Source organism: Schistocerca americana, chromosome 8 (assembly GCF_021461395.2).
Source record: "Schistocerca americana isolate TAMUIC-IGC-003095 chromosome 8, iqSchAmer2.1, whole genome shotgun sequence".
NCBI classification, from domain to species: Eukaryota; Metazoa; Arthropoda; class Insecta; order Orthoptera; family Acrididae; genus Schistocerca; species Schistocerca americana.
Window position 1 is genome coordinate 157,314,227 of NC_060126.1, and position 17,775 is coordinate 157,332,001.

The window sequence follows — 17,775 nt, forward strand, 5'->3', positions numbered from 1 at the left end:
GACGACACGTCTCCATTCGTCCCTCCATTCACGCCTGTCGCGACACCACTGGAGGCGGGCTGCACGATGTTGGGGCGTGAGCGGAAGACGGCCTAACGGTGTGCGGGACCGCAGCCCAGCTTCATGGAGACGGTTGCTAATGGTCCTCGCCGATACCCCAGGAGCAACAGTGTCCCTAATTTGCTGGGAAGTGGCGGTGCGGTCCCCTACGGCACTGCGTAGGATCCTACGGTCTTGGCGTGCATCCGTGCGTCGCTGCGGTCCGGTCCCAGGTCGACGGGCACGTGCACCTTCCGCCGACCACTGGCGACAACATCGATGTACTGTGGAGACCTCACGCCCCACGTGTTGAGCAATTCGGCGGTACGTCCACCCGGCTTCCCGCATGCCCACTATACGCCCTCGCTCAAAGTCCGTCAACTGCACATACGGTTCACGTCCACGCTGTCGCGGCATGCTACCAGTGTTAAAGACTGCGATGGAGCTCCGTATGCCACGGCAAACTGGCTGACACTGACGGCGGCGGTGCACAAATGCTGCGCAGCTAGCGCCATTCGACGGCCAACACCGCGGTTCCTGGTGTGTCCGCTGTGCCGTGCGTGTGATCATTGCTTGTACAGCCCTCTCGCAGTGTCCGGAGCAAGTATGGTGGGTCTGACACACCGGTGTCAATGTGTTCTTTTTTCCATTTCCAGGAGTGTAGAATAGGAGAGGAAAGGAATATGTGGAAAACACTGATAAGGAGAAGGGACAGTATGATAGGTCATCTGCTAAGACATGAGGAAATGACTTCCATGGTACTAGAGGGAGCTGTAGACGGCAAAAACTGTAGAGGAAGACAGAGATTGGAGTACGTCAAGCTAATAATTGAGGACGTAGGTTGCAAGTGCTACTCTGAGATGAAGAGGCTAGCACAGGAAAGGAATACATGACGGGCCGCATCAAACCAGTCAGTAGACTGATGACCAAAAAAAAAAAAAAAAAAAAATTTATGTTGCGCACATTCATTTTACACCCGCTTGGAGTAGCATCTTGGAGTGTGAATGACCAGACTGTTAAAAAAAAACGAAAACACTCCGTGAATATCGAGGGGCGTCGACCGGCCGCCCTGCCATCTTTTGCTTTGCGCGTCATGCAGAAGTGGTATGCAGGGGCATGTGGTCAGCACACCGTTCCCCTGGTCGTTTCGCAGACTTTTCAGACCGTGGAGCCGCCCCTAGTCGGTCAAGCAGCTCCTCAGTGGGCACCATGAGGCCGACAGCAACCCCGTACCTGTCCTCCCACCAAGGAAAAATATTCGGAACTGGGAACTGAACCCGGAGTCACCGCAAGGCAGCCATCTACACTGACCACTGCGTTAATGAGGCGAACTGAACAGACTGATAGAGTAACCGTAAATAAGGGTAAAGGGGACGAGGCGCAATATGAGGGGGATACCGAAAAGGCATTAGACAAGAAGTAGTCTACTAAACTTGCAATGAGTAACGGAAAAAGCTACATAATACACAAGGTGATTCAGCTGCACCTACTGTCTTATACAACTCGCAATTCTATATCAGACATTCAAAAGCCATGCAGGAAATTGTCATATTCTCTTGCTCGCTAATGCTAACTATTAGTCCTGCTACATAAAAACTGAACGGGCGTTTTTGTAGGAAACTTAATGTAGCTTAAATTTTGCTCTGGCATGCGTTTTCGGTAGAGGCCCTAGTTTTTGAGTTAGTAAAGAAAAATCTACAAAAGTGGCTAAAATGCAGCCCCGTTCCCACATTCAGCCCCTGTTCGTCGAGATTTCTAGTATGTTTTCCATGGCACTTCCTCTTCCTACATTGTACTTAAATTGGTGACTGCATGAAATGTTTCCCACATCCGATCTTTATCGGTCTTGATTGACTGGCCTTATTACGCCACCTGCTTAATCGAGCACTTAAAAATTTGAAACTGAGGTTTGTGTAAATTTTATCTAACAATTTCGTGAATTTTAGCAGCGTAAAGTAAACGATTACGCCATTATATTCGTCAGGCCATATGACTACGACATTGCTGTGTTTTTAAAGGTTACGTTTGGATCGAATTTTCAACGTAATTAGTTTCAGCTCAACAGTTACAAAAGTCGTTTTTCTTCCACTACCTTCACGGGCCCGTTTAAATTAATAACCTTAACCAAGTAGTCAACTACACTTTGACGTAATAGCCCAACCAATATAGACCAAAAAGGTTGAATATTGGGAACAGTTCGTGTAGTAAGAAATTTTTCTACAGTGGTACGAAAGACTGGCACGAACAACACACCAGAAATCCAGAAATACTGACTGCGGAGGGATCAGCGTAGCGAGATAGTGCGTTTCAAGGTCAGTTTTATACGTTGTTCTTGAATAAATCGAAAACTATGCCCTCCAACGAAGACGTATGGCAGTTCAAAATTTAACTACTTTAAATTTCCCACACAAACGTCCGGTTCATTTTTAATAGCGAGAGATAGGTGAAAATCTCACTCGTGGTTTCTGAAGGACCGACGTAGGACTGCGGTTTGCGGATGAATTACTTTATATAATACGCAGATAAGTCAATCCCACGAGACTCCAGACGCTGCGTCGCACTATACACATATGTCCAACATAAAGGCTGCACATTCAGTTATTCATAAAAAACACATCGAGACTGACACAAAAATCCCCAAGCAATATTACTTTTTAATGTTTATGGTGATAGACTAAAAATTAAACTTCAGAAAGTGTAAGAGGTTCACTCCGAGGAGCTGACAGATTAATAAGTCCACGGTTAATAAAGCAGTGTCGAAAAAATAAAATGAAGAACTCCCATTTTTGCTGGAGAGGCTAATAAAAGTGTGAAGAGCGCTTGGAATGAGGATAAATGCAAGAAAGACAAAAGCTATGGTGACCAGAAAACACGAAGGTTTCCTCGAAATATCATCCTTTCATTGTGAGACTGACTCAGTAACAGCTCATGATCAGATTTTTATGACGCATGTTGTAATTCATATCTATTTTATTATCAGTCCAATATGTGCGGGCGGAGAGAGAACTTTCCACCTCTCGTGAAGAGTTTTTCATTTTTTCTACGTATTCCTGCTTTCCTGTTGGTAAAAGACGTCACATTAACTGTGGTCCGGGAAAGAAAACAAGTGGCTCCGGTGGCGTAGCGGGTAGAGGACTGGACTCCGGCTCTGGAGCTATCGGGTTTAGTCCCGGACAGGGGCGGGAGTTTTCCTCCTCCAGTCCCCCCAGGGTAGCCTCCGGTCCACTTAGCCTGCTATCAAATACGTGCCCGGGGATTAAAGGCGGCTGAGGGCGGTGGACCGCCCCTCTCCTAGGGGCGCCCCAAAGAAGGGCTGCACTGCTGCTTGCAGTCGGGCCGATAGCCCGGTCGCAGCTTGCGCCAGAGACTTCACGTTTTACTTAAAACAAATGGCTGTCGAAACGAGTAAAATCTGTGACCACAGAGGAAGTGAGTTATCTTGATTAGTCAGAGGACTTGGCAGAAACACGTGAGGAATGGCTCACGGTGACTTGAGACGGACCACGCGCCCGATGCCCCCAGTACTTGACTGATACGCCGAGAGTCTCTCCTAAGCATCGTCAGACGCGTTTTATCTGGTATTTCGGCAGATATTTACAATTTCGTTGTTGTACTGTGTAGCTACAGTCAGTACAAAAAACTATTTCTCGTGACATCTGTCAAGTGAGACAAAGTCTCATCAGAAAGAGTCGGTTTTTACCCTATTGCCAGTAAAAACTTATTTTCAAATCGTAATTTTACGTGTTCATTCGATAAAGCTGTATCAAATTAGTCTAGTGCGATATACGTTTTATCGGTATATATCGGCAGGGACAGTAAAACACGAAGAATAAACAGCAATTCAGCGGTACTATCGGTGCTGGAGTACTGTACTGGTCATTCTTCGACTTTTACTGTGCCTGCCAATACATATCGATAAAACGAATATCGGAGTAGACCAATTTGAGACAGCTCTGTCGAATGGACACGTAAAATTACGATTTATAAACAATTTTGTTTATAACGGGAAACAAACCGATCCTTTCCACCACGACCGATGTTCACGTGACAGACGTGATGAGCAGTATTTGTTTGGCTTGACTCCAGCTACACAAGGCAGCAAAGAAATTGCAAATATCTGCGGAAACACCACAGAAAATGCGCCTGACGACTCTTAGGTGCGACACCTTGTATGCTGCGACATTCTGATCCTGCCTTAGAGAGAGGGAATTATCTTTGCATTACTTTAGACATTACTGATGTCCCCTCCGACTAACTGTTTGAGTCACATTTTGTAAACTGATCCTTAAAATTAAGAATTAGAATCTACTCATGAGTGGTGCTCTCAGTGAACCAGGTAGTTGCTTATTCATCATATGGATGCTTGCAATATTTTGTTCTAGTTCATTTCTGTACGCGTAACACTTTCTGAATCAGTGAGCCAAGACGTTGTTTCGAGGTTCTTGTTATGTTCTTCTACGCGAATTGGAATGCCGTCACTGCGGCCCCTTCTCGGCTGTATTGAGAAATTTGTTACGCTGAAAGGCATGGTAGGTTCGTAACGTTTTCGAGAGCAATTTATCTTCATAAATTGGAAATTTTGTTTAACGCATAGTGTTTAGTGACCCTGAAGCCCTTTGTTTTCCCTCTTTGCGATCGATGAAGCCAGGCTCTATGCAGTTCTTACCTTAATTCGTACACGTGGAACTGAAGTGAAGCCGAGATCGAAAATTTGCACTTCTCATGCAACTCTTGGTATGAAATCTTTCGCATATCCATATTTAAACGGGACGATGGTGGGACATCAGCTGGTATAATTTTTTTATTGAAACTCCTCCAGCTGTACTTAAGATTACATATTTATTTGGCTTGGTATGAAAATCTGCAATTATGTTGTACTGCTTGCAAAGCGATCACATTCCAGACCAGCACAGATTGTTAAGCAGGAGCTGATGTACCAGTGTATGACACGAGATACTGTTAAGAACCGTGAGGTTTGAGAACCACTAAACTCTCAATAATGACTGGCCACAATTAGTTTGCAATGTACTTCGTCGATCAAGTCTGAACTCTAGTCCGAATTTTTGTATTATTCCAGTGATCTGTCACTGAAATTAAGGTGCAGCATTTGCAAAATGCCAATATAGTGGGCTATGCACTGGCAGTGCAACGTCCATATCAATAGCCACTTTGCGTTTTTTAGTAAGTAATGATGGCAGTAATGACGAGTAGCAGCATGTATGTGAACAAATTTGCGGTTCATCGCGCTATGCTAACAGAGATGGCTAAAGAATGAGCAATGAGAATGTAGTGCATTGCATTAAGTGCAAATAATTTTTGCGGACAGAGCTTCGTGAGCAACTGCACTCGGGGTGCCAATGGCAGGAAGCCAGCAGCGCGTTAGTCCGAAGGTCGAATCTGACAACCTCCAGCACTCCAGGAGGTGTTGGCACCGCCGGAGCGGTCTCGAGTGGCAGGGCTTTGATTCCACCGGGCAGGCAGGTGGCATTTCCGGCAGAACAGTGGGAGACAAGCAGAATGCCTCCCCGAAGTGAATAACGCAGGAAGATGCTGCTTCACCCTCGGCCCTGGGCCCTGGGTTCACAAAAGCATTGCGGGCGATATTTCCAGCAGGGAATGTGTCTCCACGAATCTCCCGCTCCATATTTTTTAAGCGTGGGACAGTGGGACATAGGTACGGTATGTGTCCGTTTAGATGCTGGCGCCAAGGAAGCGTCTGGAAAGTTTTTCGGACGAGCGGCGACTCTCACAGGCAATAGTGATTGGCCAGACTTTAAGCGGCGTCGAGCGGGAATAGCGCTCATTGGCGAAAAATTGGTTAAAATGTTGCGATTCGACAGCCACTCCAGTGGAGCGGCACACCACTCTAGATTTTTGGTAGAAATGAGACCTTGAGTTTCAGCGTCCGTTTGCGAAGGACCCAGTACTCTGTACCAGGCGATACAAAGTGATTGCAGAGAAATTGTGTACCGGAACTCTGGATAATTTAGCGGGATTGTGTCACGTACGAGCGTCACTGTGGCTGCAGAGACACACCTGATCGACATAACAACACGACGAGAACAGCTGGCTGGGGACCCTGTCGTGAAGCAGAAGAGCTGACTAGGTAATCTACGCAGCTCAGGCCGTAACATGATCTGCCTTGCAGTTCATAGAAGTTAAATGGGTGGACATTGACCTAGCGAGCATCGTAGCATTATTTCTGTGATTAGATGCAGATGGAAATTACTTGACCTAGAATCTTAGGCTCTCATTAAGGGGAAGTGTCAATCCGCATCGCTAAGTTTTAGTGTTGTAGATTTGTGTTATACTCTGAGTCGTGGCTGGCTCGTATTATGCTGTGCTTTAAACCTTGGTTGCTATTCTTGGTCGGTCGGTTGGCGTGGAGCAACGAGGAAGTCTCCATGACGCGTATCTGGCCGGACCTGCTGGCGGCGTCCATGCATGGTCAAAGTGTGAGGGGCTGTTCCCATTGCTACGAGGTCCGTGCCTCACCGATCCTGGACACGAAAGTTGAGTCTTTACTTAATCTACCAGCCAGCCTCAGCTGTTCACACTGTGTCGTTTGATTTCGTTTTGGTCTGTTGGGACATTCCTGCAAGAAACAACATGTGTTTTCAAGTTGGCAAAATTCTAGCCGCCCCCCTGTGGAGTCTAACTTACCTTGATTATTTTGGAATTGAAGTGCACCAGCGGAATCTTCTGCCTTGTGGCCATTAACGTTCCGGTTACATGCCCTGGCCGTTGACGTAAATTCAGGCAGTGCATTTTGCTCGTCGTGTTGTGGCTGTCCAGCACGGCGTGCAACCGAATGTGTAATTCGTTGTGGGCGCCGATACCTTCTGCATTGTTCCATTGGACTCCCTGTTGTGTGCTGGTTGGGTGGAGCGTAAGTTATCCTGTCGCTTGGTCCGTTGACTGTCGGTTGGGTTGCCGTCGGATTTAGTATTGTTGGCCCGACTGCCTGTCTCACCTAAGCGAGCGTTAGTGCTTGAATTCCAGGCCAACACTCGGAAACTTCTGAGCGCCGTGTGATGTGCTGCCTTTTTTTATTTGTCCCTATTGTTTGTTTCTGTATGGGTTCTAGCCGATTTTAATTAAAGCTTTTTGCCCTTGAGGTGTGAGATTGTTTGGGCCTTCAGCCTGATTTGAAGAGATTTTAGGGTAAGACCTTCTGCCTTTTAAAATTTAAATTCCTGTTTCGAGTCTTAAGTTATAGGCCTTCAGCTGATTTTAAATTAAAGTTGTTTTGCCCTAAAGCGTGAGACTGTTTGGGCCTTCAGCCTAATTTAGAGAAATGTTTTAAGATAAGGCCTTCTGCTTTTTAAATTCAAATTCCTGAGTCTTAAGTTACTGACCTTCAGCCGAATTTAAATTAAAGTTGTTTTGCCCTTAAGGCATGAGATTGTTTGGTCTGCTGCCTAATTTAGAGAAATGTTTTAAGATGGGGCCTTCTGCCTTTTAAAATTCAAGTTCTTGTTTTTGAGTCTTAAGTGATTAAATGTTTTAAGGTAAGGCCTTCTGCCTTTTAAACTCAAATTCCTCTTTTTGAGTCTTAAGTTATTGATCTTCAGCCGGTTTTAAATTAAAGTTGTTTTGCCCCTGAGGGGTGAAATTGAATGGCGCATTTAGCTGGGAATGAAGTTCTAAAATTAATCTTTGGCATGCTTTGTTTTTAATGTTTTCTTTACTCTTGTAATGTTTGTCAAATGATTAAAGTAGTATGTTCGAGTGCAACTGATAGCCACTCATTTTGGCCCCTTTCCACAAGTTCAACTATCTGCCCTGTCCTGCGGGTGTAAAAGGGGATCTCATACTTCTTTCTCCTTATTAAGTTATTAATTTGTCCACATTCAAGAGGCATCACCTCATTAAGACGATTTATATGTAAATTCTCAAATAGAATAAATCTGATTATCTTCAGCAATATTTCAGACTACCTATATGGACACACCGACCCTATCCCACAACTTCACTTGATGCTAATAATTTACTTCCACCACTAGTTTCTCTGAGGCGAGCGACCTTACCCAATGTGACTGTTCAACAGAGGCCTGTATTGCATAGTCAGATGTCATTAAACGGACAAGAATCGCATTGGGGGAATGTATAATAAATTCCGATTTCAGCAAATAGCTCATTTTCATATCGCCTCACCGTATCAAAGGAAGCTCGGAGGTCGCTTCCCAAATTCTGTTGAAATACGGTACAACAAGAGCCGCAAACGAACTGCGACAGAAAATTTTCTGTCCATTCACACACATCACCCAAACTTCTAGTGATTATTGGGGCAGCCGATAGTCGTTTTGTGCTTACGTAATAAATTTTAAAGTCAGCTTCATTAGTCCAAAGTGATTTAATGTAGGAAAAAAGCTACAGAAGATTTACAGCACAGAAGGTTTGCATTATAGAAGGATTAGTGTAGACAGCACGGAACACATAGATGCATCTGCTAGTAGCGGCCACGGAGACCGACACCGGCTTGTGGCGACAGGCCTGGACGGTTGGCACCCCTGCCGGCTACTACCACGCTGTCGTAGTCACCGTAGGCGCCCGCGGCTCCTCCGGACAGGCCTGCCAACAACACAACAGGGTGTCAGTGCGATGTCTTTCCGACTTTGGAATTTGCAGTGCAAACATGGACATGATGATGAGCTGTAAGAGATGCTGATACATCTTAAACAACACCATGAAAATCGATATTTGTTTGGATGGTACTTTTCATACATGGACTTTTAAAAAGTGTTGTAATTAATTATCATAAACCTCAAAACATGAAGCGTCGTGTGTGAAGTGGATGAAATCTTTAAAATGCGTATGCTTAAACAGTTTTCAGTCTGACTTTATTCTACTCGCAGATATGAAGATGGTATCTGTTCTTTCGGACACGTCCGAAAGAACAGATACCACTTTCATATAGTTAAGGCTAACCGGCCATTGACCTTCTTCTGTGCAGATGCACACGTATTGCCCGAACTCTTACGCGACTCGGTACCATTGTCTGCCGCGAGTAACGAGTGTAATGGGCAGGGGCGCTGCGAATGTAGTGTGTGGACATTAAGTTGGGAATGTGGGTCTCACGGGGAGCATGCAAGGGATAAGTCCCTGCAGTCGCACTATCCTCTGTGCACTCGGTGGCTCTGATGCTACGTAAGCAGGAGATCCCGGGTTCGAGTCCCGGTCGGGGCACACATTTTCAACTGTCCCCGTTGATGTATATCAACGCCTGTTGTCAGCGTAGGGTCTTGATTTATTTATCATTTCAAATATCGCAGATGTGGAAATCATACGTAAAATAGAATAGGTGCGAGGCTTGTGTGGACTTTCTCATTCTTCTTGCAAACATAACGCATTCAAATACTCGGTTAGCATAAATACTGAAATGGACACACAAATAACGTGTCAGTGTCTTGACGTAAAATAGGATGCATTTGAACGAACTTATCAGCACAATGACGGGTGGTACATAACGCGCCATAAGCGCAATTATTTTGATTTTGCTTCCTCTTGATTTTGCGGTTTGTATAGTCGTGATCCATGAAAGCTTTTTGTTCCTGACGTGTCGTAGAGGGGGGTGTGGGGCATCCTCAAGAGCGCTTCTGTTTCTGCACAGTCTTGTCGACGGTAGGCAACGGTATCTCTGACGCTGTCGAACATACCTGCGAACGAACCCTCAGGAATAAAAAAAGTTTCATAAACTACGATCATACAGCCATGAAAGATACACCAGCAACTAGCACAACCCGTAATTAGAGCCTTCATTCTATGAATTTTTGTTCTGATGGAGCCTGGTAATGCCGGAAGGTGCGATATAAGATAATTTCGAAATAAGAAGATAGGCTGAATATGACTTCCTTGGCGTACATATAATGTTTATCGCATCACCACTTATTATTTTCAAAGATACGATGTTTTTAAACTACTGACACATTTTTTTCGGGTAGACTATCGTAAAGAAACGCTATCAATTGGCCCCCCCCACAACCGTATCGCCTCCGCCGAGCTGCAATCTCGGCAGAAGAGGCGCAGCAGCCCTCTGGACTAACCTGGTCCCTCCGGCACGGATCTGTAGGCCTTGAAGTTGCTGCGGCCGCCGGGGAAGGTGCTCTCGTAGCCGTAGTACTCGGGGTCCGTGTAGATCTGGGAGCGGTACAGAGCGCTCGGCTCGGGACCGCCTCCAACCACAGCGCTGGGTCCGCCGTAGCCCAGACCAGCGGCAGCCTGCAACACGTGGAAGCGGCCGGTCATCTTTCTAAACGCACGTGCTACTGCTCACCACATCATGGATATTAGTAGAAGTGGGCTAATTAGAACATTACATGTACAGCGATCGCCAGTGACCGCGTATTGTGATGCAATTGAATTCGGCTCATGTGATTATGTTTCATGATAAGAAATCTCAAGGTGCAACAGTTACTCGCACACTAAAGCGCCAAAGAAACTAGTATAGACATGCGTATTTAACTAGAGCGATATGTAAACAGGCAGAATATGACGCTGCGGTCGGCAGCGCCTATATAAGACAAGAAGTGTCTGACGCAGTTGTTATGTCGGTTACTGCTACTACAATGTCAGATTATCAAGATTTAAATGAGTTTGAACGTGATATTACAGTCGGCGCACGAGCGATGGGACACAGCATCTCCGATGTACCAATGAAGTAGCGATTTTCCCCTACGATCATTTCACGAGTGTACCGTGAATATCAGGATTCTGGTAAAACATTAAATCTCCGACATTGCTGCGGCCGGAAAAAGATCTTGCAAGAACCGGAAAGAAATGCAACCCTTCCGCAAATTCCTGCAGTTTTCATTGCTGAGCCGTCAACGGTGTCAGCGTCCGAACCAATCAACGAAACATCATCGATATGGTCTTTTGGAGCCGAAGGCCCATTCGTGTACCGTTAATGAAATGTCGTGTGACGAGGGCCTCCCGTCGGGTAGACCCTTCGCCTGGTGCAAGTCTTTCGATTTGACGCCACTTCGGCGACTTGCGCGTCGATGGGGATGAAATGATGATGATTAGGACAACACAACACCCTGTCCGTGAACGGAGAAAATCTCCGACCCAGCCGGGAATCGAACCCGGGCCCTTTGGATTGACAGTCTGTCGCGCTGACCACTCAGCTACCAGAGGCGGACACTGCACGAGACAAAGCCTTAAGCCTTGCCTGGGCCTATCAATACCGACATTGAACTACTGATAATTCGAAACACGTTGTCCGGTCGGACGAGTCGTTTGAAATTGTATCAAGTGGATGGACGTGTACGGGTATGGAGACAACCGCATGAATCCATGGACCCTGCATGTCAGCAGGGGACTGTGACAGCGGTCGAGGCTCTGTAATGCTGTGGGGCGTGTGCAGTTCCAGTGATATGGGACCCTTGATACGTCTGCTTACGACTGTGACAGGAGACACGTACGTAAGTATCCTGTTTCATCAGCTGCATCCATTTGCGTCCACTGTACAGTCCTATGGATTTCGGTAATTCCAGCAGGACAATGCGACACCTCAATCGCCCAGAATTGCTACAGAGTGGCTCCAGAAACATCTGAGTTTAAACACTTCCGCTGGCCACCAAACTCTCCAGACATAAACAAGATTGAGCGCTTCTGGGATGCCATGCAACGTAGTGTTCAGAAGAGGGCTGTCCATAAATCCGTAAGAAAACGATGGGGTCCTCGTATTCTTACGGATTTATGGATAGCCCAGCAGGATTCATGGTGTCAGTTCCCAGCAGCACTACTTCGAGTCCATGCCGCGTCATGTTGCGGCGCTTCTGTATGTCACGGGGTCATACACGGTTTAGGCAGGTGTACCAGCTTCTTTGCCTCTTCGGTGTTTAATTCAACTATAGGCGAGCTAATAAAGCTCTTTCTCTCGTATTTCGCTTATCCTCTTTTCCGAAGCTCTCTCTCCCTCCATTGGCTCATCTACACCCGTCGGCTATCTACATCCTTTCTCACTTTCTTCCCAAATTCCCCAACTCTATTTTTGTTTTCATTTTAAATGACACGTCATGTCACTTCACTAACCTATCCACTTGTGAAACAGTTTTGTCTTAATCTACTTTTACACTTCTACATTGTTCCATTCGTGCGCGTGGGTATTATTATTGACGACAGGGCTACGTATGAAATACCGCTGATATTCTACTCATGCTCGTTCCTCCTTAATGTATATACGAGGAAGTACTATGTCTTCCAACTCCTCGTGGAACGTACAATAAATCCTCTCGTGGTCCAAAACGCGATTCTTGTAGCGTCGGCCACTGAAGTTCATGGAGCGTCTCCGTGACACTCTCGCTCGTAATAAACGAAATCGTGACGAAACGAGCAGTTTTTCATTGGTGTTCCCTCTGGTCTGGTTTTTGCTGACGCGGGGTCCGTAGCTCTTATCAACTGGGGGTTCTCTATTTTGCAAAACGTAGTCAGTACCTTTTACACTTTCTCTTTCATATAATACTTGAAACTTAAGTCTACTAAAATATTAATTCGTTAATTCAAGAATTAAAATTTGCTGTCGTTTTTTATTTTTGAACCATTATTAAAGAAATTAGTAGTAGGTGAAACACCAAAACTGCCCGTTTTACTTAACTTGCATTTCATCCATTTAAACAGCAAAGAAAAATCAATGGTTTATCACATAATTGATTATCCCGCCCGGTTGGCCGAACGCACGGCTCTCCGGGCGGGAAGGAGCGTCTGGTCCCCAGCAGGAATCCGCCCGGCGGATTTGTGTCGAGGTCCGGCGAACCGGCCAGTCTGTGGATGGTTTTTAGGCGGTTTCCTATCTGCCTCGGCGAATGCGGGCTGGTTCCCCTTATTCCGCCTCAGTTGCACAATGTCGGCGATTGCTGCGCAAACAAGTTCTCCACGTACGCGTACACCATCATTACTCTACCATGCAAACATAGAGGTTACACTCGTCTGGTGTGAGACGTTCCATGGGGGTGGGGGTCCACCGGGGGCCGAACCGCACAATAACCCTGGGTTCGGTGTGGGGCGGCGAAGGGGTGAAGTGGACAGCGGTAGTCGTCGTGGGGTTGTGGACCACTGCGGCTGCGGCGGGAACGGAGCCTCTCCGTCGTTTCTAGGTGCCCAGTTAAGATACAATACAATTCAATACATAGTTGATTTGATTTTTATTGTTGCAGAGACCTCATCTGAGGCATTACGAAAGTCAATATTACAGATATCAATATGTCAATATCAGACAGCATTTTGTGTCGTTCCCCCGTGATGAAAACGTTATCCCGCTGTGGTGGACACGGAGTAACGTGTGAAGACTGATAGATCGTGAAGGCGACCACTTCCATGGCTGTTACCAGCACTAGCGTACACAGTGGCATGCAGGATAAGCGTTTCCGTCTTCAAATGGTTCAAATGGCTCTGAGCACTATGAGACTTAACATCTGAGGTCATCAGGCCCCTAGAACTTAGAGCTATGTAAACCTAACTAACCTAAGGACATCACACACATCCATGCCCGAGGCAGGACTCGAACCTGCGACCGTAGCGGTCGCGCGTTCCAGATTGAAGCGCCTAGAACCGCTCGGCCACAACGACCGGCGCGAATAGGCATTCCACAGTTTCCACCGTCCGACACAAAGGCCTAGTGCTTTTCGAGCGCAAAAACTGCGAGTGAATTAAAATTTCCTGACGCGTTTAAAAAAATGTGCTGCACGACGTGTTGCAAACGAACCTTCCCAGTCTTTATATTTGGATCCACCCCAACGCTCCATCCAAGCGCCTTCTGTCTGCCCCAAGAAGCTGTCCTGAACTCACCACCTTCCCTGCGCTCTTGGAGAAATATGTAGCGCATGATTTGGCTTCAGCGTAGGAGGCTGGTGGAAGCAGGGAGGAGAGATTCTTTGCTTTTCTAACTCTCGAATGACTGATATTTTAACTCTGGAAACTGTGGCCAAATCGTAAAACCCTACACGCGTGTCTCCGTACCCAGCATCACTTGTCGAACAACGTTGTAGGTGCGTTCCACCACCTATGTAAATACAATGGGTCGCGAATTACAATCCCCTTTACATTTCTAGTAGGGTAATATGGTAAAGGAATAGAACTCTACAAATTACGGACATTCACAGTTGCGAACGACTGCTCAGACTTGCGAGCAGCTGCAGTAGCGACAGACTTCGTCACAGCAGAGACGCACTCACCCTGGGGTCGGCGAAGCCGCGCGCACCTGCAACAGGCTGCTGGTAGCCTTGCAGCGCCAGCGCGCTGCCCGCGGACGCCACCGCCAACACCAGGAAAGCACTCTGAAACACACACATCACATCACAGCTTCAACAGTTTCTCGGCTGTATCATTTTTATTGTTTAGTAACTGACTTCTGATTATTTTTAATTTCTTCGTGGGCTTCAGATAATGACTCAAGCGATTTACTAGTAATTCTGCAATCTTTCAATCTTTTTTGACATTAGGAGTCTCATTACATTTTAGGACGAGAGCCACGCCCTAAAGCCGTAGTCATCCGTAAACGTGTGGTAAACACCCACAATCGAAGAAAGCGTGACCATTACGTTGCAACTAAAGTATATCTCGCATTAGGTTGACGAGAATAACATAAGAGACACTAGGGAACGTACAGAGTCATACAGTTCTTTTTTATTACCTTATCCGGAAGTGCAGCTCTCTGTTCGAGCTATGAGTCATTGCATGAAGTCATGAATACCTCCGGAAAACTTTGATCAGGACTAGGGAACATTTTTCCCTCGTTCAGTACTCGAATAGAACAGAATATAAAATCGATAACATTGGCAAGACTGTATTTGCGAAGTATGCGAGTAGATGTAAAAATGAGCGAGAATTTGTTGAAAGACGTATAATGGTCAACTACCATTACAACAGGAACCAGACAGTATGGTGGTTAGGACACACGTTCGGGAGAACTGGTGTTCACATGTCCATCTGGTCCAGATTCTGGTGTGCTGTGACCTACCTATAGCCCTTAAGGTAAATGATGCTGTGGCAACTTTGAAAAGGCCTTACCTGATTCTCTCTCCCTTCCCTTTCCATTCCGTGCTTGTAATCGGTCTCTAATGACACCCTCGTCGAAGGTACGCCAATAGTTACTCTAATTTTCCTTATTCTACTGTTACTTCAAGAAAATTGCTTGATGTGTAGTACATGGCACATTAAAATTCTTGATTTATATCCACACGCTACTGAAAAACATATCTGTCGAACATTGCCAATTTGAATTTCTGTTGGTGAGCATCAGATTTGTGTTGATTAGTTACAAACATTCTCCCCGGCCTACCACGATTATCCCTTCAGCGGGATCTTAGTAACGCCAGTATTCCATTGATGAGGCCGCTAAGCGAAGAATATTATGCAACTTGTAACACTGCAGCCAACCAGTATAGATATGAAGACGGTCTGTAGAGACTGAAACAGCTGATCTCGGAGTGAATTTACTTACAGTATTGACTATCAATAAATGTAGCTCATTATCTATGGTCTCTGTAAGACAATATAGCTACCCTGCATCGGTCACCACAAATATCGGCTTATTGGTGTGTCAGCGAGATCACTAGTCCGAGAGACACGTTTCGTTAGAAGCTGTTCTTACTATGAAGTTAAATTCAACCGTCGCTCGCATTTGGTTGGTGCACTACTGACAACAACGTACAAACGTAATGGGAGACCTGCATTATGTTACAACTTCACGCTGTTATTGAGCCAGTCTCCAACACAAATCCCAAAAATCATCTAATTCTGCATTATTCATCCTACCGCTTTTCCATAGAAAGAATATAATAAAACGTGAAACTGTTTTTAATGTAATGTCTTCTCGAGGCCTCAAAGCAATATTACTATGAGAATATGAGAACGTGGCCACGTTAGTACTTGTAGCGTATACCTATAGTCAGAGTGATTTGTTCACATGGATACAATGATAACTGTTTTTTTTTGTGCTTTACTGGTTATACGAGGCTTTCGATGTAATTTCCGCATTTGCAATAGGCCATGTCTCCTATGCGAGAAATTTGTATGGACGGTACTTTTGTTATTCGTGTTGGTCTAAATGGCCAGTGTGTTTTATGCAGATTATTCGATCAAGTTCATGGTCATTTAACGTTGATCATTTACTTTCAACATCTTGAACATTATACACTATGTGATAAAAAGTATCCGGACACCACCAAAAAGATACGTTAGGTGCATTGTACTGCCAGCCACTGGCAGGTACTCCATATCAGCGTCCTCAGTAGTCATTAGCCATCGTGAGAGAGCAGAATGGTGCGCTCCACAGAACTCACGGAGTGTATCCTGATGCAGTTTGGGATTCCTGTGTGATGGTGTGGATAGCTGTCTGCCATTACGTATTACTACCCTCGTCAACTGTCGGCTGTCTCTGTCAGTCAACAGACGAGATCGCCCTGTACACTTTTGTGTTGTACGTGTCCCTTGACGTTTCCACTTCACTATCACAGCGGAAACAGTGGACCTAGGGATGTTTAGGAGTGTGGAAATCTCGCGAACAGGTGTTTGACACAAGTGACACCCAATGACCTGACCACGCTTGGTGAATAGATAACGAAATATTTCTAAACGAGTGCAGTAACTGTATCCCTTGTGCTGACACCTTATTTAAAATGTAGGTTTAGCTGTCCTGACATGAACACGCTGTGATAAAAGTCTCTCCCAATATTATCGATATGTATTTGGGATGCCGTTACTCTGTGCTCCAAAGTAATTTGCATGTTCTTGATAAATAGGTTCTGGAAATAGTGAAATAATAAAGTAATCGGCAGGTTGAGCAATGAAATTACCCATCCATTTAAAAACGCTAAAGATTTTGAAGAGTTTTAAAATGAAATGAATAGTTAAAAGTTAACACTTCTCATTTCACTTTTCTTCCAAGACGAAATGGAGCAAGTAAGGAGAAATTATAAATAAATATAAATATAATACGGAAATGTAGAATCGAGCCAAAGAAATAACAGCAGCAGTTCTGGTTTGTAGGGATCAGAATGGTCGAAGATTTCTGAAGCGAAGGAGACAAGCAGACGACGTTAGCCTAAGAGAGCCATCTATGTAATTATTTTTCCAAAGGAAGGCAGCAGGTAGTTTGTTCTACAGGTACCATGGGAGTATATATGCTGAAGTATCTACTGCTAACAAAATTTTCAAAAATGATGAAAGTTAAACAGTAAATGTAAAAAGTTAGAAAAGGAAAATATTCTGTACCACAGCACGAGTGGAGTGTAGTGTACATGGAGAAATAACTTTAAAATACGATATAAACAACTTCAATGTGGCATGAAACTAACTGAGCGATCCTCGACTGAGAAGAGTTCTCGAGGATTCCATGAGAGAGCCTTTACCGCCGTAAGATGTAGTATCATAATATGCTCACCAGAGGACTCATGGCAGCCGGTACGTGTGTTCCCAGGATCTGTTGTGCGACACTGGATGCCAACCGAGAGGAGTCCGTCCGTTTTATAGATGTCTGCACGCCCCTGACCCTGGTCGGGCCTTCACCTTGCTGCTGGACAACACGTGTGCACTGGTTTCATTGGTCAGCATGTGGTGTTCCTTTTTGCTCTTCTTCGTCACGTTCGTGTCTTGTGTCCGGACAGTGCTCGGCCTCCCCCTGGGAATCTTCCGACGCCGGGGACCTTGGCTCCTGGTGATGAGTGGCTCCTCTCTGCGCGGTACGTAAATTATTTTAGAGGTGTTACGTTAGCCGGGAGCAGCGCGCCGCCTGCG

At 45.5% G+C, this 17,775-nt stretch overlaps 1 protein-coding gene across 2 annotated transcripts; it reads right to left on the reverse strand.

Annotated features, from left to right (window-relative positions):
- Nucleotides 1–8,376: 8,376 nt before the first annotated feature.
- Nucleotides 8,377–17,530, reverse strand: LOC124545086. Of its 2 annotated transcripts, none has more exons than XM_047123897.1 (4): nt 17,423–17,530; nt 14,214–14,315; nt 10,086–10,260; nt 8,377–8,613 (listed from the first exon to the last, which is right to left on the reverse strand). In XM_047123897.1, the coding sequence occupies exons 1-4, from the start codon at nt 17,432–17,434 to the stop codon at nt 8,492–8,494; spliced, it is 411 nt and encodes a 136-aa protein (XP_046979853.1). In that variant the 5' UTR covers nt 17,435–17,530; the 3' UTR covers nt 8,377–8,491. The 2 variants fall into 2 exon arrangements, with proteins under 2 accessions (XP_046979853.1, XP_046979852.1); XM_047123896.1 differs by having other exon boundaries at nt 8,377–8,616.
- Nucleotides 17,531–17,775: the final 245 nt, after the last annotated feature.

Bases quoted from the DNA above. Each gene is read 5' to 3' on its own strand.
- LOC124545086 (XM_047123896.1), bottom strand. The intron at 10,261-14,213 runs GTGAGTGCGTCT...CACGTGTTGCAG, and splicing joins GCGGCTTCGCCGACCCCAGG to GCTGCCGCTGGTCTGGGCTA. The intron at 8,617-10,085 runs GTTAGTCCAGAG...TTGTGTTGTTGG, and splicing joins ATCCGTGCCGGAGGGACCAG to CAGGCCTGTCCGGAGGAGCC.